General features: G+C 42.7%; 1 protein-coding gene across 5 annotated transcripts in view; it reads left to right on the top strand.

Annotated features, from left to right (window-relative positions):
* The window catches only part of Kcnh1 (potassium voltage-gated channel subfamily H member 1), a 328,710-nt gene that overhangs the window by 231,177 nt on the left and 70,365 nt on the right, over positions 1-27,168 (top strand). For all 5 annotated transcript variants that reach the window (XM_074048392.1, XM_074048393.1, XM_074048395.1 and 2 more), the window contains 2 exons: positions 6,364-6,616; positions 25,491-25,687. In XM_074048392.1, coding sequence (XP_073904493.1) covers positions 6,364-6,616; positions 25,491-25,687 — 450 coding nt within the window. The remainder of the gene's footprint in view (positions 1-6,363; positions 6,617-25,490; positions 25,688-27,168) is intronic.

Below are 27,168 nucleotides of genomic sequence, written 5' to 3' on the forward strand. Positions count from 1 at the left end.
ATTTTATTCATCATAGATTTTTTTGTAGGAACTTTGATTTTTTTAAAAAATATATCCCATTAAAACATAATTTCTTTTTTTTTTCATTTTTCTTTTATTATTCATATGTGCATACAAGGCTTGGTTCATTTCTCCCCCCTGCCCCCACCCCCTCCCTTACCACCCACTCCGCCCCCTCCCTCTCCCCACCCCCTCAATACCCAGCAGAAACTATTTTGCCCTTATTTCTAATTTTGTTGTAGAGAGCGTATAAGCAATAATAGGAAGGAACAAGGGTTTTTGCTGGTTGAGATAAGGATAGCTATACAGGGCATTGACTCACATTGATTTCCTGTGTGTGGGTGTTACCTTCTAGGTTAATTCTTTTTGATCTAACCTTTTCTCTAGTACCTGTTCCCCTTTTCCTCTTGGCCTCAGTTGCTTTTAAGGTGTCTGCTTTAGTTTCTCTGAGTTAAGGGCAACAAATGCTAGCTAATTTTTTAGGTGTCTTACCTATCCTCACCCCTTCCTTGTGTGCTCTCGCTTTTATCATGTGCTCAAAGTCCAATCCCCTTGTTGTGTTTGCCCTTGATCTAAAGTCCACATATGAGGGAGAACATACGATTTTTGGTCTTCTGGGTCAGGCTAACCTCACTCAGAATGGTGTTCTCCAATTCCATCCATTTACCAGCGAATGATAACATTTCGTTCTTCTTCATGGCTGCATAAAATTCCATTGTGTATAGATACCACATTTTCTTAATCCATTCGTCAGTGCTGGGGCATCTTGGCTGTTTCCATAACTTGGCTATTGTGAATAGTGCCACAATAAACATGGATGTAAAACATAATTTCTTTTGATCACTGACTGTTTTTGTCATCCCTTTAAATGATGCACCCAGGGTTATGTCCTCTCTCATCTCACTCTCCTCTCAGTCCTGATAAGAGCCCCATGATGTGGTCAGTGAAGGCAGATTCCTGGCCGCTACCTCAGTGGTGCGTGAGCTCAGGGTGAGGTACATAGGGGTCCAGCAAGTGTCCAGGTGACCTCACTCATCAGCCATGTCTTGGAAACACTAATCAAGGGCTTGTGCCTTAGTCACCAGAGTATCAGTTAGGTACCTCTCTAGACATCTGTTTTCCCACCTGTAAAGGAGAGTGTGATAAATTCCTACTGTTCTCTAACAGTTGTATTTTTCCAGATACATTTTAGTAAAGTACAGAAAACTTGGTATTGGAAAGAATAGAGAAAAGATGCAGTGTACTTTCTATTATTCATTTATGAATTGCTTTTATATATTTTCTATAAGGAAAGATTAAAATCCCACCTCAGCTTTTCTCTACTTCTCAGTCTTTCAATCCCACTTTCCACCTTTATTTGACAATCTGTTCGTACCTGGGGAATATAGGTTCCTCTCACTGTTATGATTAGGAAAACAGAAAGATAACATCATTGTGTGAAATCCAAATTCAGCTGGCTTTGGAATCAGCCAACCATGTTCCTGTCTTCCTCCATTAGAATAGACAGTTGAGAGTTGCCAGTTTATAAGAAAAAAATTGAATTAAATTTGACTGATCCTCTGCTTTAAAGGAACATCACTTTGGTTTTGTTGACTGTTTTGTTGACAAACCACCAGGGCACCAATTACCATTAAGAACAAATATTTGCGGTGGTTCTTCTGTGTGCCTGCCCTGTGGCAATGCCTTGTGTGACTGTGATCTCTGTTGAAGGGATGAAGACAAGAGGCCCAACTCATTTTGCTGTCTGCCTCTGGCCTTGAAGAATGGTAAAGCTAGGATTTGAACCCAGTTTTTTCTGACTTCAAAACTTACTCTTTTCCTATGGTGCCCCTTCCCCTTTAAATTTAAAGCATGTACTGGAAGTAACAAGGATGAGTTCAAATGAAGTTCTAATTTCCCCCATGGGCAGGGCACCAGTCCCTGGCTTTGGCACCCACTTGCCCCGTTCTAATTTCCCTCATGGGCAGGGCACCAGTCCCTGGCTTTGGCACCCACTTGCCCCAGCTGCCCTGTCGTTCCTGTTCTGCTCTCTCAACAATGCCGGTAGGTTCTGTGGGTTCCTGGCAGCTGATGGAGCAGAAAGGAACTTTGATCTCAGCCCTGGAGCTCTTTTTCCCAGGCATTAGATGCATTTGTATCTAGAAGCCCTTTCCCACCCTCCCTGACTGGAAGGGCAGTTGCCCATGAGAGACAGCACAGTCAGCATTTGGCCTGCCTCACCCACCTTGCCATTTCACTTTCCTGGAGGACTCTGGGATTTGCCCCAGATCCTGACAGATGGAGCAGGCAATGACAAGGGACTCAACTATGGTGACTCACTTCAGAGCCCAGCCTATTGGGGGATGTGACAGGAAGCTGCTGGAAGAGAGCCAGTGTCTGGTCCCATGCCTCTGCCTGGCTCCTGTCCCCTACTTTCCAAGTCAGAGTCATCAGCGATGATTGAGGGCCTGAGTGTTGGAGAAGGAGAACTGGGATCTTCTGGTTTTACCAGTAACTGGCTGGTGGCCTTAAGCTTGTCATATGTCTGTCTAAGCCTCAGTTTCCATGTCTCCAACACATGGCAACTTGATGACCTTCCAGACTGTATGACCTCTAAGGCCCTTTCAGTTATGACCTTCTGGACTACAGAGCCTCCCTCTGATGACCTTATGCTGCTGCTCTGATAAATCCACAAGATAAGGACTCACAGGCATTAATTACTCACCACTCAACAACTCATGGAATCTTCACAAGAAGTCCACACACAAGTTCAAAAATGAAAACTTAACAAGAGGAGAAAAGCAATGTTTCAAGTTCACCCAACCCATGAGCGCTGAAGAGAACTGAATCCAGAACTGCCTGATACTAAAGCCTCTGTCTTAACTTTGACCTTGTGTTGCCTAGCCTGGGTGGGAGTGGGGAGTACAGAGCTTCCATAGTGACATCTCTCTGGCCTTAGAGGCCCTCCAGGAATAGAAGGATGGTATCTATCAGAGCCTTGAGGTAAGGAAGGCTTCCCAGGAAGAGCTGAGACCTTCCTTCAAAGAGAGGATTAGAGGACCCCCAACCCACCTCCTCACACCCAGCGTGAAGCCAGTAGACAAGAAGGGTAATGGAAATGCCTTATGGCCTGGCAGTCTGTCATTCCTCCACTCCAGATCCCCTCCCCGATTTGCACAGTGCTCTCCTGGGCTCTGGGATGGGTGCCATGAATAAAACACTGCCTCCGTGCCAAGGCCTCATTCACTGCCAGCCTCCGCCAGCAGAGCCCAACTCGGGAAACCAAATATTTACATGGGAACTCACCTGGAGAATTAATCTTGGTGCCGAGCTACTGGGCACAGTTTTGATGGGACATGTGCAAGCTCCCACTCTCTGGTGATCTGCTTAGAGAGAAGAAAACCCGAATTAAGTCTGCACTTCTGTGGGAATCTGGTTTGTCCTGAGATACTTAGCAGGCACTCTTCCCAGGCTTTGGCTGTCTGAGGATCTTGGTCAGCCCTCTTTCCCCACTCCCGGAAAGTGTATTCACCTACCTGGGCTTCCTGCAACCCCAAAGCAAGAATGCAGAGGCACATAGAAGGGGAGATGGGTTTACTGAGTCACCTAGTGGGGCCAGGCACTGACCAGGCAGTGTTTCGGTAGATTTGGCAATTTCATTTCACCTTCACAAGTCAATGTTAGCCATCTGCGTTTTATAGAAGAAACTGTAACACAGAGCAGTTAAGTCACTTTGAGAGGAAGGAGCAGGCATTTCGATTAGACTTCTTTCCACTGCCGCACCTCTATGCAGAGCACAGGGGCACCAGGCAGGGGTGGGGGAGGGGTGCTGAATAAAGCTATTAAGGGCAAGGTGTGATTTGAGCTGGAGGAAGCTGGTGGACTTCCAAAGTCCTGGATGAGTTCTAGATGCAGAGGAAAATGACCTGGGTATGGTAAAAAAGCAAGGGAGGGAAAGTTCCCAGCATCACGAAGAAAAGTGTGCATTGAACGTATTTGGTTTTATTCTCCCCACGTTGTTCACAGACTCGAGTGGAAGAAATTATTATTTTAGAAACACTCCAGCTTTCTCTAGAAAAGTCCCCTTGGAGGTGTTTAACACTTGCTGTGGAAGAGTCAATGTAATGATTTCTTACAAAAATTTAGTTAAGGGAAATTTCTCTTCCTCTAGAAAAGCTGGAGAAGCTTCCATTTTTTTTAGATGAGACCCTCATGGCCTGCAGTTCATATTTTGCTCTCAAAATGCTGCAAGTCAAAGTACAACCCACCTGCTCTGTGCGGCTGCCTGGTACGGAGCTGGTCAGAACATACCCTGGGCTCTAGGTTGAGTTACCTACTTTGAGATCCCAGCTGTGCTATTTCCTGGTTGTGCAACTTTGGGAAAGTTAGCAAGCATCTCTGTGCCTCAGTTTTCTCATCTGTAAACTAATCTAATAATAGCACTAACATCATATATGTGAGGACAGAGAGAGCTAAGGCATCTTTTAAAATGTAAACTCATATCCCTTCTCAACTTCCTTAGCCCTCTTTTCTTATTTTTTCTCCTTAATTGTTCTTCTTAGCACTTACTACTAAATTTATTTTCTTATTGTCTGTCTCTCCCTACTGGTCAGTAAATTGCACAAGAGTAGACACTTTATTTTTTTTTCACTGCCACATCCCCGGAGCTGTCATGCCATAAGATAAGGTGCTTAATAGATAGGTATTAAATAAAGGAATGGAGTGCCTAACAATGCCTGTACACAGTGAGTGCTCAGAAAGTATTTTAAAAATCCCTTATTCAGTCCATCAGCAGATCATGTCAGTTATAAAATCAAAATATATCCTTTAGCATACTGTCCTATAAAACACTAGAACTTTCTTCCTTTTATTTTTCTTTAGTATTGGGGTTTGAACTCAGGGCCTTGCACTTGCTGGACAGGCATTATATTATTGGAGCCACACCTCCATCCCTTTTTTGCTTTAATTCTTTTTGGATTGCTGACCTTGGAGTACCACCCTCCTACCTATGCCTCCCACATAGCTGGAATTGCAGGTGTGTACAACCACACATGACTTGTTGGTTTAGATAGCCCCCCCTTGCTGGCCTCAAACTGCAATCCTCCTAATTTCCTCCTCCCAAGTAGCCGTTATTACAGGTATGCACCATTGCTCCCAACTATTCCTTCTATCTACCTAATTTTGCACCTATTAACCAAATGTACTGTGTATTTCAAAATAGATAAAAGAGAGTATTTTGAATGTTTTCAGCACAACTTTCTCCCAAGTCTTTTGTTCTCAACAATGAAATGAGAAATGTTTACAGGGATGAATATGTTGATTGCCCTGATTTGATTATCACATGCATACATGTAGCAAAGTATCATGCTATACCCTTTAAATTCGAGCAATTGCTATTCGTGAAATTGAATCTTTCATTTATTTATTTATGAGTATAATCTGACCTGTCCACTCCTCACTGGTTCCACTACCAGCAGCCTAGCCAGCCAAAGTTCCCCTCACATCTCACTTGCCCATCTTCAGGTGCAACCTACCTGGATTCCCCAATTTCACTTTTTGTTTTTTGGTAGTACAGAGTTTGAACTCAGGACCGTGCACTTGATAGACAGATGCTCTACCAATTGAGACATATCCCCATCCCTCTTTTTGATTTAGTTACTTTTCACATTTTTGCCTAGTGCCTGTCTCAGATCATGATCCTTCTGCCTATGGCCTCCTGCATAGCCGGGATCACAGAAACCACCATACCCAGCTTACTGGTCGAGATGGGGGTCTTGCTAACTTTTTCCCCAGACTGGCCTCAATGTATAATATTCCTGACCTCTGACTCTTCTCTTGCCACCTGCAGTGAGGGATCTCTAGCCCCACTCTGAGGCTGCACCATTCCTCTAAAAATATGTCATCTCATTTTATTCCCTTGTTCAAAAACCATCCCAAGGTTCCCCCCACCAGCAGAATGAAACCCACAGTTCATCACAACCTAAAATTAGCTGAGGCGTGGCACTGTCCCTGAACTGCATCTTTAGCTCCTCCCCCTTACCTGCTCCTTGGAATGCTTGTGTTTGCCATCCTTCTGGAAGGTTCCTCTTTCACATAGCTTACTCTGACACATTGTGCAGGTATCAGCTTAAATGTCTCCTCTGCTGAGACACCTGGTCTACTCCCAGCCCAGACTCTCAGACCCATTTCCTGAGCATTGAGCACGCATTGTTTTAGACACTGCCTGTCTCTCCCACAAAATGGAAGTGCCACCAGGCCAGGGACCTGGTCTAGAAGAATTGCAGTCCAGCCTTGCTTGTGTTGCTTCTTCCCCTGCACTGCTGAGGGAAACGGGCTGGAAGCACCCGTGTGGATCCTCACATTGTGGCTTCCTTTCCCCACCAGGTGCTGCAGATCTGCCCCAAGGACATGAGAGCTGACATCTGCGTGCACCTGAACCGCAAGGTGTTTAAGGAGCACCCCGCCTTCCGGCTGGCCAGCGATGGCTGCCTGCGGGCCCTAGCCATGGAGTTCCAGACTGTGCACTGCGCCCCGGGGGACCTCATCTACCACGCAGGCGAGAGTGTCGACAGCCTCTGCTTTGTGGTGTCTGGTTCCCTAGAGGTGATCCAGGATGACGAGGTGGTGGCCATCCTAGGTAGGTGTTGCCCTTTCTGCATGGATTTCTGGTACCCAGGGTTGGCTTAGCTCCTGAGCAGCTCAGAGACTGCCACTGTCAATGAGAGATGCTCCCCAGGACAGGGCCGACTGCTAGCATACATTTATCTATCTAAAGACAAATATTTGAGTGCCTGCTTTGTGCCAGTTGCTGTTGAAGGCACTTGGGGTCTTTCAATGATAAATGTCCTCAAGGGACTCCCACTTTAGTAGGGGAAATGGACAAATGAGCAGATACACAGAAGGGGCATCCAACCTAGTCTTCAAGTGGGAAGGGTTCCTGGAAGAAAAGACATCTAAGCAGAAACGTAAAAATTGAGTATGAGTGTTCATGGAGAAAGAAAGGAAGTAGGAGAGTATTCTAACAAGCAGAGATTGCTTCTGAAGTCCTTGCAGAGACACAGACATGACTCATGTGGTGAACTGCGAGTGACTTGGTGTGGCAGGAGCACACAGAACAAGAGGGGCAGTGGTGAGAGATGAGGCCAAGGAGGGGGGTCATGGCAGGCTCTACATGCTACACTAGGGGACTTAGATTTTATTTGGGGGCGCTATTGATGAGTTGAAGTTAGAGAAGAGGCACCATCAGATTTATACTTTAGTACGATGACAGTTGTTACAGCTTGAAGATTGAATTGAAGGGGAAGGGAGATCATGTTGGAGATGTGTCATTTAGGGACAAGTTGAGGTGGTCTGACTAATATGGTGGGTAGATTAAGAGAAGCAGATGGAATTGAGATATTTAAGAAGCAGAATCAACAGAACCCAATGATGGATTTGCTGGGAGAAGGGGGGGGCAGGAGTTGAGAATTGTAGGATTTCTCATTTAGATAATAGGGAAGCTGGGACACCATACACAGTAATAGAGAATGTGGGGAAGAAGAGGAGGGACATAGACGGACATGTTGGTATTTGAAACTTTGAACATCTGTGGCTTTTGAGAAAGTCATCTGACTTCCTGTGATGGCTAGAGGACAGCTCTTTACCTGTGTATGTTTCTCTAAGTGGGCAAGCATCACCATCATAGCTATCATTTATGGGCATCGGCTCAGTGATAAGCCTTTGATATACAGATCCTCATTTAGTCCGTGTAGTAACCCTATTTTTCCCAGTTTTTAGATGAGACAGTTAAAGTTCAGAGAGATTAAAGAAATTTCCCTACCCTCTTACACTGTTGGTGGGAATGTAGACTAGTATAACCCCTCTGGAAAAAAATTTGGAGGCTACTTAAAAAGCTAGACATCGATCTACCATTTGATCCAGCAATACCACTCTTGGGGATATACCCAAAAGACTGTTACTCCAGAGGCACCTGCACACACATGTTTATTGCGGCACTATTCACAATAGCCAAGTTATGGAAACAGCCAAGATGCCCCAGCACTGACGAATGGATTAAGAAAATGTGGTATCTATACACAATGGAATTTTATGCAGCCATGAAGAAGAACGAAATGTTATCATTTGCTGGTAAATGGATGGAATTGGAGAACATCATTCTGAGTGAGGTTAGCCTGGCTCAAAAAACCAAAAATCGTATGTTCTCCCTCATATGTGGACATTAGATCAAGGGCAAACACAACAAGGGGATTGGACTATGAGCACATGATAAAAGCGAGAGCACACAAGGGAGGGGTGAGGATAGGTAAGACACCTAAAAAACTAGCTAGCATTTGTTGCCCTTAACGCAGAGAAACTAAAGCAGATACCTTAAAAGCAACTGAGGCCAATAGGAAAAGGGGACCAGGAACTAGAGAAAAGGTTAGATCAAAAAGAATTAACCTAGAAGGTAACACCCACGCACAGGAAATCAATGTGAGTCAATGCCCTGTATAGCTATCCTTATCTCAACCAGCAAAAACCCTTGTTCCTTCCTATTATTGCTTATACTCTCTCTACAACAAAATTAGAGATAAGGGCAAAATAGTTTCTGCTGGGTATTGGGGGGGGAGCGGGAGGGGGCAGAGTGGGTGGTAAGGGAGGGGGTGGGGGCAGGGGGGAGAAATGAACCAAGCCTTGTATGCACATATGAATAATAAAAGAAAAATGAAAAAAAAAAATAAAGAAATTTCCTTGTGGCTGACAAGCTCCATGGAGTCAACATCCTGGAGTCCCTCTGGTTCTAAAACCTCTGCTCCAATCCATTTTGCCATACTGAAATCCTAATGGTAGTGTAATGTGCTGATCTTGGTGTTGCAGTCACCACTGATAGATATTACAGACATGAGTTTTATGTTTGAGATGTAATTTCTCAGGAAACTGAGGCAGGAAGGGATTTATACTCACGTTAGAATTACGTAGAGACAAAGACTGTTATTTTTTCCTAAAACCTGAACTTTGTTCCTGCTTAACTTTGGACTAGATGAAATGCAGCTTCCTTCTTGTTCCTTTGGCCCCCAGCCAACTTGCTCTCTTGATTCCATTTTGCTTGGCTAACCTGAGGATGATTTATATTCCTTCAGCATATGCTGACAGCCAGTCACAGGGAGTCTGGGATAGAGGCTGGATGAGGGATGGAGGTGGAACCTGTTTGCTAGGGACCATGGTATCCACTGAACTCTGCAGACCAATGATTCTGCTCCTTGCCTCCCTATCACAGAGAAGTGAGATATGACTGTGCGTAAGGAACGAAACACAGGAAGTGTAAAGACATTGCTTTAGTGTATCTGAAGTAATGTCTTATCTCTGTGTTTACTACTTAGTGATGTCCTTAATAAAGAAGCTTTTTAAAAAATTTTTTGGAATAGCTATCAGAACATTTGCCTGGCAGAGTAACTAGCGACTAGTGAGCAATCCTTTGAATTTGACTTAATATTTTGGTATAGAGCATTTTCGTCCATTTTCCCCTTGACAATTTACCATATGCCTTTCCAAGGAATCTCACCTAGGGACCAGTACCATCCACCTCATACACTCATCCTTAGTGACCCACCCTAAACACCTGCACAGCTACTCAGGCATGGAGGGATGATGGAGTTGAAGAGAGAAGAGAAGGGCAAAAGACTACTTCCTACCTCTTCCTCATTTCCCCTCTGCCTGGGCTTCTAGGGGGAAGCAATCAGGGCTTGACTCACTGTGAATGATGGCCTCTCCAAATCCAGCCCTCTTCCTCAGTCCCTCCTCGGCACCCTACGCTTGCTTTAATTAGTAATGTAGATCTCTGAAATAGCTCAGAAGCTTTAGATTCAAAGTGTTTGTTGTTCTCAAGCTGTCCAGACTAGAAAAAGCATCTTGTATGTTCCCCCAAAGCCAGATTGGTCTAAAAAGTATGTCCAAGTGATATTCTTAAAAAACCTGTTAGGAGGCCTTTATTCTATAACAGGATGTGACAAGTTCTTTAAGTCAATCTGTCTTTTGGGCAAAGAAGCATAAGAGATTTTAAGTTATTTGCTCTCTGGAAATTTAAACTTAGCGTTTCATTGTAATTGTTTTCCTTTCATTAGAATAACTTTTGCTCAATGAACTGAAATCAGTTCTTACAAAAAGGCTCAAGCATTGAATGGGTATTAGAACTAGATTTTTATTGCCCTTGAATGCCCTTGAGTTCAATCTAACCAAAACTTATTGAGCAGGTACTGTACAGAGGTGGGGATGCAGCAGTGGACCAAACAGGATCCCAGCCTTCAAAGAGCTGCTACAAAGAGCTGTTGCAAGTAGTGAGAATTGACATTTTTAATGTCTTTTTAAGACAGTCACCACTGAATGAAAAGTGTTACCACAAGGAGAATGCAGGTGCTTGGAGGGGCTCCTTGGAGGAGCATTTATTAAGCAGCTACTGTTTATCCAGTGCACAAATGCGGAAGGACAATATAGAAGTAATCTTTAGTCATTAGAAGAAGGAAGCTTTAGAAAAAAGGTCAGAGCGCATCTGTTTTATTCTTTTGCTTTCTGGTCTCTTGTTATCAGTCCACTCATTTACATTCTACTAATTTGCTTCCTCCTTCCAGTGCTAATATTCCTCCCCCTCTCTGTTTAATTTGAGCACAGACTCTGAAAAAGAGGAAAGGGTCAGTACTCATAATTGAGTGTGTTTAATATGTATCAAAAATAGAACCCTTTGTAATGTAAGTCTTCTAGACTTTTCGTGACAGCATCCTACCATATAAAATGTTTATTATATTGCTAACTGATAACACACATGTGCACACAGTAATATACAAAGTTAAGTACTTCTCTTGTGATTGGAAATGCAACCTGGTATTTTGTAATAGATTCTATTTTCTTTCATGTAAAAAAATTGAGTAAAATGACTCACGAAATTGGTTTCTTGACATGACCAAAGCCTGTGATTTAAAAACATGGTCCCACAAACCTAGACAGATCTCTGTTAGATTGAAAGCCATGCTGTCCCCTGAGGATAAAGAACATGCTGGGAATCTCTTATGGTCTCCTTTCTCTCTGCCTTAATTTTTGCATGACAGTCTCTTAGAAATCTCTTAATGGCTTCTCAGAGTTAGATTCTTGGCATGTGCATTTTATTCCCTAGATATGTAAAATATAATTTTCTCTAATCTTTTGTAGATGTTAGAATAAAGTGACATAGGCATTGGTTTTTCCCCTGCCAAATGTGCTATTAGCATCTGCATATAAATGGTTACCTTGGTATTCCGTTACTTGACCAACATCGATGAGTCATACACTAGCACTGGGGCTATGTTTATGTATGTAAGTACCTCCCTGTGTTTCTATCTTGTAAGTGCAGCATTTATATGATCTCATTTCACTGTGATTTAGTGTCCTTGTAGTAACTTTTATAGGTTTTGCATTTTAATACTTAATGTGTATTTTAATCATGGATCATCCCTGTGTCTTCTTTTTTTTGTTTGTTTGTTTTCATTCTTTTGGGCAAGACAGAATGATGCAGTCTTTGTTTTGCATCAAGTAGTAGAAAGAGGCCTGGATCTGGAGGTAAAGATGTAACTGTAGCCTTGCACAAGTTACCACTAACCAATTAAGAGTCTCCAAAGGTTTCCTGGTGTCTACTAAGTCCATTCATCACACTGCCCCAAGTTGTATTACCCCTCTCTCTTTCCTGAGCCAGTCCCTTGGGTTTCATGTCTCTGGTATGGAGCACCAGGCCCAGCACATGGAAGGCACCAGGACCTATTTACTAAATGGAGTATAACTGAAAGGCAGGCAGAGGCTGGGCTGTGAAAAGCCCTGTGGTCAAGAGTAAGGGTCTGGACTTTACCTCATGGGGATGAGGGGTTCAGGATGTTTGAGACAGGGGAGTGGCATGAAGATTTGGGTTCCACCAATGCAAAAGCATGGGAACTAGATGGGAGGCTCAGGAGAAAGGGTGAGGCCCTGAATAAGATAATAGAAGAGAGAGAGAGAGGGAGAAGGAAATTCAGAGTCCAGAGATATCCACTGAGAGATAACCACTGGGGTATGGGAGAGGAGGAGGAGGAGGAGGGTTTCCTGTGGGACTGGGGAGTTAACAGACCTGGAAGAAGAGGAAGAAAAAGAAGAGGAGGAAAGAAGATGGAAGAGGAGAGAAAATGGGTTTATTCTGTTGTTTACAATGGCTTTTTGGAATAGTCCCAGGCACAGATTTCAACTACAGGGGACGTTTCTTGATTTCTGGATGGGTCAGAGTCTGCCCAAGAGGTGGGAATTTAGGAAGGAACAACTGTGGGGAAGATCAATGGGCAGGTCTGGTTTATTTGGCACAGGTCCTATTGTAGTCCTATCATCATTGGACTATGATATATATATATCATATATTTATATCATATATTCATATCATATATATATGATATATATATATTCTCCCTGAATGTGTAGATAAATGCTTGTTCACAAAGGAAACATTTTTTGTTTAATGGAACACTCCCTTCTCACAGTTACTAAGTTGGAAAGTACTCTTTTATCTTTTCTTAGTTAGCTTCTTTGTTTGGGCCCATTGATCTTGGGTGGTTATTAATGAAGCATCTATATCATGCTGTTAGTCTCTTTGGGGATACAAGAAAAAAATCCTTGTCCTGGAGAAATGTTCCATCAAATTAGGAAAGACAAATGCATGGTTAGTGACAATGAGTAACACAGGTATTTCTTTCTATTGATTTCTGGGAGGGACATGCTCATGGAGGAGACAGAAGTTGAACTGAGCTTGAGGAAGGAGTTTGATGGGCTGGGTCTTAAAGCAGGAAGAACAATGAAGCTTCTAAAGGTACTAGGGTGGAAATGTGGGGGGCACGTTTAGGGGCCAGTGTGAATGGAACTCACCCCTTCCTGGAGGTCAGGGGTTCTCCATTTCAGTGGGCACAGGGCTCAGATGAGAAGCAAGTTCATAATGCCTAGCAAGCCCCAGCTCTCCTTATAGATTCCATCCTGCAGCTCTAGGACAGAGTCTTGGAGTCTCCAGATCCAAAAAGCCCTGAATGGCATTCCATGCATGTGGTTAGAGGTCTACACCTTGAAAACATTGCTGTAGGCAGTCACCACTTGATATTTGTTGTGGAGTGCAGTGAGTTGATGGACATGGGGAAGGTGGTATGGCAGGATGCTCTAGGCAGAGGACACTTTATTACCTTAGCTTAAACCATATGAAGTTGCTAATGTTAAACTGTTTTAGACCTACCAAAGAGTAGGGTAGACTTCCTAGTAATCTATACTCTGAGGAGATGGAATGATGTTTGGCAGGTAAGGTAAGGCCTTCTATGTGGAAAGAATGTTATGGGCCAGGCCTGGAATAGAGACATGTGGGGTGCATTGCACAACCACAGACCAGCACTAGAACTGGAGCTGAGAGACCTGTGGGGCAGTGGTAAGCTATGGGGCAGAGAGGCATATTGAGGCTAGTCTGGATGAATCTAAGTGTCAGCATGAGGAATTAGGTAGTGGGAAACCAATAACAGTGGTGAGGAGAGTATGATACCATTAGAGCTGTGATCTGTAAAAATTAATGAATTGGACAGAGAGATGGGAAGATTGTTAGGTAACAAAGGCTTATGATAGAAATAAGGAGTGTTAAGGGGCAAGCAGTAAAAAATGGAGCCAAGTGTGGGGGGCACCCAAATAAAATAGAAGCTGGCCAGTGAAACTTGAATTTCATAAAAACAATGAAAAAAAATTAGCATAAATTTCCCCCAATTCCTGAATGAACAAGATTTCGAGGAAATTATTCATTTATTGAAATTCAGTCAGTAGATAGCCTATATTTTTATTTTCTAAATCTACCAAATTTAGTTAGGGAGTGAGAACATGTGGATGAACCATCATGAAGGAGAGTTTCTAAGGCTACAAATACTAGGATATAAGGAGCAACTAGAAGGAAGTGATTCTGCTGACTGGATGAAGGAGGAAATGGAGGTATTGGCGATAGGAGGTTAAATTGGGAGGAAGAGGCCATGCAAGAGAAATGACAAATTTCCACTGGACTTGTGATGTCTTCTGGTTACATCCAACAGAAGGGTCTAGCACTACTTAGAACGATGGGTCTGGAACCAGGGAAATAAGCCAGGGCTCAAGGCAGAAGTTTAGCATTCCAAGGAAGGAATACAAAGTAGGAAAGAAAAAAGAAAAATAAGAACACAGAGTTGATGAATGAATATTGCTGTAAATGATCAAATACTTCAAAGCACTCTTATGGAAATGAGAATATAGCCATTCAAAATGCTCACAAAGAATTTTAAATGATATTAGAAATTCTTATGACAAGTAAAATACAATTTTTAATGCAACACGGCCCCAGTTATGTGGGAGAAAACATGCATAGAAGACAGCTCACAGGCATCATCACCAGGGTGTGATGCTGGATGTCTTGTCTGTGAGGCGGTAGGAGATTTTAGTTTTTTTTTTTATGTTTGTCTGGATTTGAAATTGTCTTTGACAGAACATATGCTATTTTCAAAATGAAAGTGAAAATTTTTTTTCAAGAAAATCTTGAGAAAGCATTGTTTCAAGTCTCACAAGATACTTTTGGCTATTAGGATAGAATTGAAAAGAATGATTTTTAATGTTCAAAAAGATGCCTTAAACAGCATTTCTTTTTGCTATTTACTGATTCAATCAGAAAAGATAGATCCAATCTATTTTTATATGTATGATCCCACCTCTACCTCTAACAGTTCTTGGCCAGACAGTAGATGGAATGGCTGATGTAGCAAAGGTTTTAAGCAACCACAACAGCTTTGTGTAAACCATCTCTATTTTAGAAATGGAAAAGTTAAATCTTTCATGGGGTGATTTTTATTATCTGGGGTGGGGAGAAATGGGGTCCTTCTCTGCACTGCCCACATTGTGCTTCATTTCTCCACATTTCCCCCCACTGGGGGGGGGGCATAAAATTGTTGAGTGAATGTTACAGCCAGTCACCATATAATAATATTGTTTGTTCACACTACGGGGCGGGGGAGGCTATGCTTAAGTGTCTCTCTGCATCCTCCAATCAAGCATTAATATTCCTATGGCTGTTCCATTAACTGAAGCAGTTACATTAAATCTACTCTCCTAGCAAGGGGCCTTAACGTGAATAATTTAGAACTTCAAAAACGCAAAGCACTTCTATCGGGTGATGCCCCCATTATCTGATTGGGAGAGGGTGGGGGTAGAGACCAGGTTATCTTTATTAATTCTGTTTTTGTTTAAGCAATTAAAAAAAACTGGCTTGCAGTCCCTGAACACATTGAAAGTTTTACCTATTATCATCGATCTTTCTAAAGAAAACTCTAATAGCTTTAGTGTGTAAGCAAAGGGATGGACATATCATAAATGATAGCAAACAAGGCACTCAATAGGATAGTGACATGAAGTTTTATTGACACATGAAATGTTTCCAATATTTTATGTGGGAAAATCAGAATATAGAAATATATATATATAAATATATATATGTAATATAGAAATATTTATATAATAAATAATAACCTCAGCTAAATAAAAATCATAACAAACTGAATGAGAGAAAATGTACCAAGATATTAACTAGTTTTCTGAATAGTGACCCTTAGAGCAATTTTTATTTTCTATTTTTCAATATATTTGATCTTTTTTTCTATGATGCACTTACATTCTTTTATGAATAACCAGAAGTGGAAAAAGTAAAGTTAATTTTCAGTTCTCATCAGTTGGGATCTTGGAAAATTTTTCACCTGCTTTCAGAGGGATATTTGTGATCTGTTTGCTTGGTGGAGAGACATTTGGCTAATTTCATTGTAACTAGTGAAGAACAGAAGGAGAATTGTCGTGATGTTTCTAAACCACTTAACCATTTTCCTGTGAGCCCCCACTAGCTAGAAATACCAGCCTTTGTCATGCTCAGCATAGTCCCCACAAGGAAGAGTGGGGACTCCCATATTTGGGCAAAATTTTAATATTTTTAGCAAAAGCATTTGCATCATAGGGTAATTTCTAACACGCATCATCTTCATTTCTTTTCAAATTTACCTGTAAACTTTGAGCCTCACGTGAAGCTGAATTACAGCAAATTACAGGAGCATTTCTGAGCAGGCCAGCAAATGCCTCCTTGGCATTCTCCAGGAGTTAAAATCATGAGGTGAGCAAGGCCTTGAGCCTTGTTAAGGAATTTAGACTGAAGGCAGTGGTACCCAGTGATGATTTTAAAGCAAAAGAGGGACAAAATTACATTTGTATTTAGAAAAATCATCCCAGCAGCTGCTTGGAAAGTGGATCAGAGAGCCAAGATGAGAGGCAGGGAGACTAACAAGGAGGATGCTGAGAGATGAAAGTAGCTTGACCTGAGTTCACAGCTGTAGAAGTGGGGAAAAATAAGCAGATCTAAGAGATATTTAGTAGACAAAACAATCAAAGTTGGTCATTTATTGTATTTGGAAAGAAGCAAGAGGGAAGGGTTCAGGCACTGGAGGATGGGCAGGTTTACCCAGAAGACCAGTTTCACCTTCAGATCTGTGGGTTTGAGTGGAGTGAAAGTGTTCAGTGGGAGGTTCTGGATCAGAAGAGAGACTGAGGCTCAAGCTATAAATCTTGGAACAACATGATCCAGGCAACACTTGAAACCAGAGGAGAAACCAATTCCACCCAAGGAAAGAGGGCAGGGTAGGAAGTCATGAGGTCTAGAGCAGAGCCCTGCAGGATTCCAGTTTATATAGCTCATGTATAGGATCCTTGCCACAGCAAGGCAGGAGACCAGCACATCTGAATATCAGAGAAGCCAGGAGCAAGAGAAGGGCATTTGCAAATGTTACAGAACTACATTTCACTAAATATAGCCTGTTCTGAATTGTAAGATGCATCAATATTTTATGTACTACTAAGAAACAATACTTCCAATTAAGCTGTGATATACCATCAATTGTAAAACACATTCTGATTCAGAGATTAAAATAATGTCGGACCACTAAGTAAATACTAGAAGCAAAGACAAAGTACATTGCAGACAAAAAAGTGTCTTTTAGATTGACCATCAAGGGAGTCATGGTTGACTATAGAGAACAGGGATAGTGGAGAATGAGGGTAAAGAGCAAGACTGTAGTTGCTGGAGAAATGAAGAGGGGGTGAGTATGGGGATCAGGGAGTGATTAATAAGTTGTTTAGATCTTCCCAGAGTTCTGAACCAAGAGAGGGACAGTAAGAGAGGTACGGGTCACAATATTCCGCCTCTTCCAGATAGACCTAATATTAGAAAATGTGCTTTCTATGTGCATCTAGGAAACCTTCCTGAGGTTAGGCCCCAGAATTAGACCCCCTCATGGTGCTGACCAGCACAAGCTACCCGTGTGTGGCTCTGTCCCATAAACCTCAGGGCACAGAGGGATGGAGAGAGCATATAGTTCCTGTAGGCAGGAGTTCCTGAAGAGAGAGCCAGGGGCTGGCCCACAGAGAGCATGTTCTCCTTCCAAACTCATAAATCTGCTGAAGGGAAGAGAGAGGTTAAGAATATGATGCAGGTAGAGCTGCCTCCCCATGAAAGGAAGTAGCAGGAGTAGGAACAAATTATTCAAATTGCTGTTCTTAACAGTAAGAATGTGAAATCCATATAAATAAGACCACCAGGAGGTTTAGCTGAAAAAGTGAATGTAACCCAAACCTACTCTCTTCGTTCCACCTATGCAGCCTTTACCCACTGTCATTTGAAAAAATAATCTGGTTCTTTTATGTGTTTCTAAATTCTCTTGCTTCACCATATAAAAACAGCTCCTATCTAGCTCAACCTCCTCCATATCTTGGGGTTTTTTGTTGTTGTTGTTGTTGTTTTATTCTTCATTGTTTATATCGTAAGCCTCTTGAACATAGAGATGACTCATATTCTGTTTATTTTCCTGAATCCTGGAACACTACCTGATCCACAGTAGGCAAGGTCAAGTTGTTGAATGGATTGAATATGTTTAAAGATGGTGAGACACCGCCCACCTTTTGGAACATCAATCTGAGAGTCACCAAGGACAGACAGTCAGGCACAGTTCACTTGAGACCTGGCCCACGGCTTTATCGGTGCTTGTGTGGGTTCCACTGTCCAAGTATGGGGCTGACATACCCCAGTGTCCCATGTATAATACAGAGATGGCTTACAGAGGACCAAAAATTATTGTGCCAACTTCAAAAGAGAACAAATGTTTTTGAAGCATCTCTGAGCTCTCCTACAAAGCCTAAAACGTGACTAATATCTTCTAGAAGTAGATATTCTTTTGGGACTAGGGGAGAAATTTCAGGCCTGTCCCAGGAGTCAAGGCTTCCTTGACATGTCCAGGCCCTACTTTCTTCATTGGAACAGAATTCTAATAAAAACATGTTGGCTAACCACTTAACACCCAAACACAGTCAGCCAAGCCTTGGCACTGAGAGCAGAGGCTTTATTCCTGTTAGTGTATTTTCACAACTCAGATGGAAGGCAAGTTGATGAGATTTGCACAGTGTCTGTCTGTCTTTGATGTATGTTCTCACATCTGTAAATAGTAACAGAAGTAACAGAGGTCACAGATTGTCAGGAGTGTTTATTTGTGCAGTAAAGATAAGAAGAAGGACTTTGTAGCTTTACTGTAGATAAGAGAAGGCAATATTTACAAGATGTCAAAACTTTGCATGCTTACTCTCCCCCATGGCTTCAGGCAAGCCAAGGGAAATAGCACTAAATGCATGCAGGAAGTTATTAAGTATTCCGAAATAAACTTGAAAGGCTGGACTTCAGCACTTCTGGGGAGAGGCGCTTAGTGGGTACTTGTAGCCTGGCATGCAAGGAGTTCTCAGCAATCTTGCTCAGTCAAGGCTGGGCAGGAAGCAGATAGATGCTGCTGAGATATTCAGCACAGGTGACTGGAGCTACCACTTTGAACATGGTGCCAGTCCTTATATCACCTTTACCTCTTAGTCCTTCGGATGGTACCTGCCCGGGTTCTTCCTCACAGCAGGTGAGAAGATACCTTCCCCCCACCAAGCTGGACCCATGGGGCTTCCCTACTAGACCACAGACTCCTAAATTGACTAGGATACATGTTCATTTGTGCCAATAAAACCCCCAAATAATAGGAACTCAGACAAGGTGGGAGCTAATTCTTCTGTCATGTAGCAATCCAAATACACTGGGGCTGGTGTGGCAAATCCCTGGGTCAGGCACCCAGCTTCCTTTCAACCTCAATAAGTTGTTGCCCTGGGCCTTCTACTCCAAGAGAGCTCATACCCTCCTTCCTGCTAGGAGGAAGGGGTGGGATCCTTCTCCCTGAGGATATGCCCTAGAATTATACCCATACCTTCTGCATACCTCCCCTGAACCCACAGCTAGCTGCAATGTGGTCTCTATTCTGGTCATGCTTGCACTCAGCTAAAAGAAGTCATGATTCTATCACCATGGAGAGGAGAGAAGTGATTTGGGGGAACAACTGGAAGCCTGGATGACAGTCCTTAAGGCCAAAGCTCTGTCTCAGACTTATCTTTATCTCCATTGCTTGCTGTGGTGCCTACCTCAGACAGATTCTACTAAATGCAGCTTAAAGTGAGGGGATAGCCCACCAAGAACACTGTATGACTTCTCCCAGTATGAAGGTCACATGCCTGTGTGGGGAAAGCTTGTGGGGCCACAGGCCATCGCTTTCCTCCCCTTTAAAGTAGAGATGATAATCCCTGTGGTGTTTATCTCTCTGGGCTGTTTGGATTCTTCTTTGCTATTGCTCACTGAGCACTTACGTTCCAAGCTCAGTGCTAAGTACCCTGTGTATATTTGTTCTTGAAAATCTTACGACAGCTCTGAAGTGGATATTGTTACCCACATTTTACAGCTGGGTAAATTGAGGCTGGGAGAGGTTTATTAAGATGCTCAGGTCTGTTCATTGATGCGTTCAACAACCACCAAGAGTCTGCCAAATGTCACCTACAGGGATACATGATTGTGAATGTGATGGGTGTTTCCAGAGGGAGACAGAGTGAAGGGACCCCATAGGTGAAGCTACTTTGGCCAAGGGAGAGAGAGGAGGTTTGGGCATATTTCAAGGTATGAGCAGGAGTTATCCAGGCCAAGAACAGGATGGGGTATATTAGTTGGTTCTGGGGAGGTCAGAACTTGAGGCTAGAAAGGAACCTGACTTGGAGGGACTTTAAGGACCCAGTGTGACTGGAGGGCATAGAGTGAGGGGTCCAGACCCTCAGGGATCCACGAGTGCCCCCAGCAGGGTGGACCTGGGCTCACAGACATCCTATCTGGCCCCAAACTCACTCTGAGAGAATGGCTGATCAGTTCTTGGAAGAGCTAGGGCAGTCTGGGGAGGAGAAGATCTGAGCCCATTCCTGATATGTTTAGATATGTCTCAGACCGGAAGAGAGGACCCGAATGACACATCTGGCATCTGTGATGTGTCAGGGGGCCTGTGAGCTATCTGTGTCCACATCATTGTCTTCCTAATCTCTCCAATTCAGAGAGTGAGTGTGCATGAATTCCGCTCATCACTCACCTGGGAAGATTAATCTAACCCCTGTTCTAGGTCTCCTAAGCAGAGTTTACCCTGGGGCCCAGAAACAGCATGCCTCCTCTCAGAGCCTGGGCAGACAGCAGCCATGTCACTGCTGTTGGGTTTCACCTGAGGGAGGAAGCTTGTGAAAGACAGCTCTTGTCCTGAATGACTGAGGACAAAGGATTTACTAGTGCTGTAAGGTGGAGGAATAAGAGGGATGGAGTGGGCAGGAAACAACAGCCCTTGTTTCTCTCAGCACCTCCCCTGAAGAATTCTGTCCCCCTCCTCCCTCAAGAGTGGTGAATTCAGAGCTTTAAACAGGTACTCAACAATTGAGTGTTGCCGCTCTCCATGTGTTGAGTAAGGAAGGTTCTCAGGAGAGTGTGCAGCCCAATGAGGAAATGAGGCTCTTTCCTCAAAGGATTATAAACACAGCACCAGCAATACTCACTTCTGTAGGAGAGAAAAATGTGAAATATAGATTAATCCAGAGGCTTCTGGATGGCTTTCACTTTTGCTAAAGAATCAGATCCTTTTTCCTCTGGACCTTTGCACATGCTGTTCCCTCTGACTATAACCATCTCCATGTGGCAAAGTTCTGGTTAACTTCTCATCTTTCAGGTCTCAGCTCAGATACCATGTCTTTGAAGATTTCCCTTTGCCCTTGAACTTGAGTTGGATACCCCTCCTCTACTTTCCCTTGTTATAGACTCTAATGTACTGTGTTGTTACCTGTGTCTCCGTCCCTCACAGTATCTGCTGACCCACTGTGGTACCTCAGCCACAGTGCCTACACACAATGCATGAATGATGGGCTGAGTTCCTTCTAACTGCTTTGAGTCTAGAACTGGTTAGTGATTTTAGCAGATGGTGATTTTCACTTCAGAATTGTTTTGCTTAGTCCAGGATACCACTGTGAGCAGTGGCACATTGAGGGAATTAGTGAGGAGAAGTGGTCAGAAAACTCACTTGTACTCTGATCCCCTGACCTGACAAGTTCACATGGAGCCCATTTTTGAATGGACAGGGCTTTCTCCGCAGAGTTCCAAACCCAGTTGTAGAGTTCAGATCAGAAACCCCTGACACTTGTTAGCATTCAGGAAGACTGTTTGATGCTTCTGGGTCCCTATTCCAACACCGCTCAAATTCACCACAGTAACTCTCTCTACCCCCCTCCCATAGGCCCTATTCAGCCTCTGCAACTGGCTGTCCCCAGCCTCTGCTCTTTGCTAAACTAAACTGCCTGCAGGGATTGGGTGGACATCTGTGCTGTGCTCCTTTCAGGCATGATCCATCCCTGTCTTTGTGCACCTCAGCCCTTATCCTGCCTCTCACCTATGCTTTATGAGTGGTGTTTGGTCCCACCCCAGGGCTCTTTATGTGCACTGCAGAAGCAAAGGCTCAGTAAGGACAACTGTGTGTAATCAGGGCAGGAAGGGAAGAATGGTTGATTATTACAGGGATGTTCACCTAAAGTTTTAATTATACTGTCTTTCCTTACTCCCAACCCACACATACTCCTACATCCCCTCAGCTCAGAACATCCATGAAGAATGTTAGTATTTTAGAGGCTTGGAAAGTTAGGTTTTAACATTCTGCACCGAGCACTCAGTGTAATAAATAAATAAATAGACTGATTGCTCTGAGGAGTTTGATTACCAAGTGCACAGGGTACCTTTTGTTCTTGGGAAGTGATCACTTCACACCAGCAAGCAAGAGAGGGATAGGGATGTAGGATTTGTTCTGGCCTCTGACTCACAGTCTGACCAGGGAAGTCATTATTCCTGGCAATGTGTGTAACTTGGAAGCAGGCTGCCAAATGCTTTGCTTCCTTTTTGACAGTTTCCCCCAGTTATATGTGTCATTAAAAACGTTTCTCATTTGCCACAATAGTCTTGGGTTCGTTTTGAACCTGACAGGTCCTCTGACATCACATTCTTAAGTCTCAGTCACAAATAATTCACACCAAAGATTCTGCCTTGACAGGAAGTAAGATTGTTTGATTTTCAACTTGGGTCAAAAATCAAATCCAAGTTATGACAACCCTGAGACTCCTCAACTCTACAGATTAATTGTGATTATCTTACTGTGAAATACTTTTTGTAGCAGGAGCTGCCCTCCACTTATTGTTTCTGTCAAAAATCTTTGATTAGAAAACTTTTTTACCCATGAAAATGTTGTCATTTCAAAACACTTATTTATTTCATGGTGTGTTCCAACTGTGCCCTTTGTTTTGTACAAACAGATATGCCTGTGAAGAGGTGTTTATAAATTGAATTTTTACAGTTAAACTCATATGTTAAATGCACATGGGAAACTATTGTTTTACTTTATGGGTTCTTCTATGATTATAAAAATGACACCCCATTTCATTTAAGAAGTATAGTGCTTATATGTTGGTTTTGTTTAAAAGAGGTAATCTTAATTAGAATCGGGCAAATTATCCATAAGCCTGTATGCTCAGTGTTCTGGCTTAATTATACCACATTTCAACCTAATAACGTAGCTGCTAGAGCTGCAGTTATCAGAAGGTTCGGCTGAACTAGATCAGTAAAATAGCAGATTGACACAACTGGTAGTTGAAGCTGACTGTTGACCGAGAACTCAACTGAACCCTGGGCAAGAGAACTTCCATGTGATCGCTTGTATGACTTGTACTTTTCATATATTGATTGGACTCTAAGAGGGAGAGTCCCAAGAGTGAGTGTTCCAAGAGACTCAAGGAGGAGTCACAGGCTTTTTATTAACCTTGCCTCAAAAATCCCAGAACATCATTTCTAACAGATTCTGTTGATCAAGTGATTAAAGCCAGCCCTGATTCAAAGGAAGGGAATTCAGCTTCACCTCTTGTTGTGAAGGAACAACAGTGGGGAAAGGAATGGTTGGCATCCATTTTAAAACTGATTACCATACTGTTCCAACGAAAGGGCATGGTCCAGAAGAGTAAGATTACATAACTATGAAGGGCACATGGCCATTGTGAGCTGTATAGGAAGGCTGAGAATGCTTCATGTGTACAAGTGAGTCGGCTAGAACTCAGAGCCGGGAAGTAACCACTGAGTCTGTTTCCATGGCAACCAGTTAGTAGCCCATGGAGAGTAATTCTCCTCACTGACCTTAGTCCTAACTTAGGACCTATATTACACCTATATTACAGATGGTTGAAAAAAGGACTTGATAAGGTAATCTAAATAGCAGTTTCAAAGACATGTTTACCTAGAAGCTGCCTCTACCAAGTTTTTACTCACAGTGAGTCAGTACAACCACCTTCATATTAGAACCACAGTTAAATAGACAACTAGGAAGTCATGTGTTCAGTATATTTGGTTGGTTTTTTTTGCTCGCATTTTGGAGGTACTTAGAAAACACTGTGTCTATGAAGTATCTTATATACTTAGAGTGGATACGTTTTTGTATTTGAGAAAAAGTCAAGTCCGTCCATGTACTTGAAAGTATAATTGCCTCCTCAGCTTTAATCAGGAAAACAGCTGTCCTCTTAATCATCATGAGCCACAGGTACCTGGATTCCAGCTGTGGAACTTGGCTGATCTGGATGCAGTAGGCTGACAACTCCCTAAAATGCATTACTTTTACCTTTTATAGTGTTTATTTTTGTCCCCCTCTATATTCCTCTCTGGATTCCTAGAGATTGAAATTTGTGTTTATCTGTGCAGAACTTTTGGAAGCAAGATAAACATTTTAACCAAGAATAAATAGGCTTTGCATTGAAATATGTGTCTCTGGGAAAAGTAGGAAGAATATCTCTAGGTGTGAAAAGCAGATGTTAAAAGGAGATTGGTAGAAGTTTGGCCCAGAATATGACTGTATGGTTCCAATCTTATTTTGGGCTGCTGTAACAAACTGCTATAGACTGGGTTCGTATACACACAATAGAAATTTCTCAAGTTCTGAAGGCTAGAAGTTCACGATCAGAGTGCTTTCATGATCAGGTTCTGATAAGGACACTCTCTAGGCTACACATGGCCTACTTTTTAGTGCATCTTTACATGACAGAGCACAAGAGATGAACTCTTTGGAGTTCCTTTTATAAGTGCACTAATCCCATTCATGACAACTCCACCCTATGACTTAATTACCTCCCAAAGTCCTACCTCCTGATACTATTTTGTTGGGGGCTAGAACTTCAACATGATTTTTGGGGACATAAACATGTAGCCCATAGCACTGTTGTCTAGACTTACTGAATATACATGTGGAATGCTAGGTATAGAAGATCCTTTAGGTGCCATACTTCTTATGCTACTAGGAGAGCACTTGGAAAGAGAAAGGAGCATAATTTGGAAGAAAGTACAAGAAAGAGGAAGGACACATGATTCAAATATAAACCTTAGGGCAGTGGACAAGTATGGGAGGCGCTGAACCTACATTTGCCTGACTACTTCTATGTAGATTGTCCCAGCTAGAGAAGACCTGTCCTGTTCTTCAGTTCCTGGATGAAGAGTCCACATCTTCCCTACTAGCAGCCTAACCATTTACCTTTCAGTTAGGCACTTTAATGTAGACTCCCATCCACTTCCTTTACTTCTTTTTGCAAGTATTGATTGAGCTCTTACTATGTGATGGGTACTGTGCTGGTGGAGGAATAAGACATATGGGCTCCAGTATTAGAAGTCATATAACAAACCAGTAAAGAAACAAATAATATAATTATAGGCTATTATTAGTGCCATGGGAAAAAAGGAAGTATGATAAAGAATAATTGGGGGAGGGGAATCCCTGTTGATAAGGAGAATCAGAATAACCCTTGGATTCCAATTCCTGATTCCAAATCCAACAGTTAAATATCACATATGTATTGTGTGACATTTTAAAATCCCTTAAATTGCATATTATTAAGGTTCAAATGAAAATGCTTTTTGCCCTTTCTGAGCCCAAGCTGGAGAATGTCAAATGGATAGCAGTTCTGGGAAGGCAAGGCAAGCAGACCCCTCCTGGCTGACACTTTCCTCAATGACAACTTTCTTTCCTTAGGGAAAGGAGACGTGTTTGGAGATGTATTCTGGAAGGAAGCCACCCTTGCCCAGTCCTGTGCTAATGTTAGGGCCCTGACCTACTGTGACCTGCATGTGATCAAGAGGGACGCCCTGCAGAAAGTGCTGGAATTCTACACGGCCTTCTCCCACTCCTTCTCCCGGAACCTGATTCTCACCTACAACCTGAGGAAGAGGGTGAGCTGGCAGTTTCAGTTCTTTTTCACACTCTTCTTTTCCTTGTGCACTTTTGACAATTCCTAGGTTCAGGAAAGTTCCTTCACCACTTATTTATGGAGCAGTTGACCTGAGAAGGTTCTGTTGATGCTGGCTCTGGTGAGCTTTTGCTTTGATGGAGAAGAGAGAGGATGTTCCTGGATTAGCAGATGGGTAGAGTTTAGTGCAAAAGGCATTTGTTCATGTGTGTGTCTGTGGGCTTTTGTTCCCAGTACTGTGTAGACCTTCTTTAATTTTGAAAAGATAAGTAAAACACAAGGTTGCTGTATGTGGCCACTTAATTAGCATAAACTGAACTCTCCCTGGTGACTGGGACCCACTAATTGGTCTGAGGTCATCAGCCAGTCAGCTAGTAATGACAGTTTCTTAAAAGATTTGAAAATACTTTTCAGAAAATTTAAAAGGCATGGAATTTGATTATCTGGAGACTATGTTGTATATTTGCCAACACATTGAGAAATGATCAATAGTTTGAGAAGCAAAAGAAATATTTCTTGAAGTTGTTTCTTTTACCCTCGAATCATCAGGATTTCTCCATTCATTCATTTCTTTGATGATTAAAATATTTGTCTTTATGTTTTCATGATTGATTTGCTTATATTTCCTCTATCTCTTTGGGTAAAACAGTAATATGGTGTCTCTGGATCTAGAAGAATCATCTGTAAAGATTGTCATAAGACTCTTCTCTCAGATAACCTCATTGCCATTCCCCTAAACTTTTCCTGGTTTTCTGGTTCCTGCTTTGATTTACATTGTCTGTCTCTCTCTGGGGTTCTAGGTTGGGAACCCTGGAATCAATGCCAACTGTTCTTTTCCCTCTCTCACGTGTTCTTTTCCCTCTCAACTGTTCTTTTCTCTCTCCAGATCCTGCTGGCCCCACTTTAAGCTCTCAAGTTTGAATTCATACTTGGCTTCCTTCCTCAGGGCTCTCACAGAATTCTCAAGGTATAAACCCCTCAACAAGGGTCCTTCTCATACCTTAGAAGGATCATACAGTGGGCTTCAGACTTGCATTCCTGCCTCATGTCTGCCCCCAGTACCATGCTTCATTTTTTGGCCACTCAAACAACCTCCTTAAAAATTAATCTGATCCTATTTAGGATCATGTCTGTTCACTTCAGCAAGTCTTATGTGATTGTCCACATGTAGCTCAAATGGACCTCACCCACTCCTCCTCATGCCCACCCCTGCCACCTGGACTGTCACCTGAATCATAAGAATTCCACATCGTTCTTCAAGCACACAATACCTTTTCACACTGCAGTGTCTGAATGCTTCTTCCTCAGTCTGGAATTCTTTCTTTCCCCTCTGTAAAACCCTTATGAGTCTGCCGAAACAATACTGTTCATTCATCAAAACTCTTCCTGTGCCAGCTGAAGTAGAGTAGATAAATAAAACTAAAGGACTCTCAGTTTCCTGTCTCCAGAGACCCCAAGCCTAAT

The sequence above is a fragment of the Castor canadensis genome, chromosome 11, assembly GCF_047511655.1.
Source record: "Castor canadensis chromosome 11, mCasCan1.hap1v2, whole genome shotgun sequence".
NCBI classification, from domain to species: domain Eukaryota; kingdom Metazoa; phylum Chordata; class Mammalia; order Rodentia; family Castoridae; genus Castor; species Castor canadensis.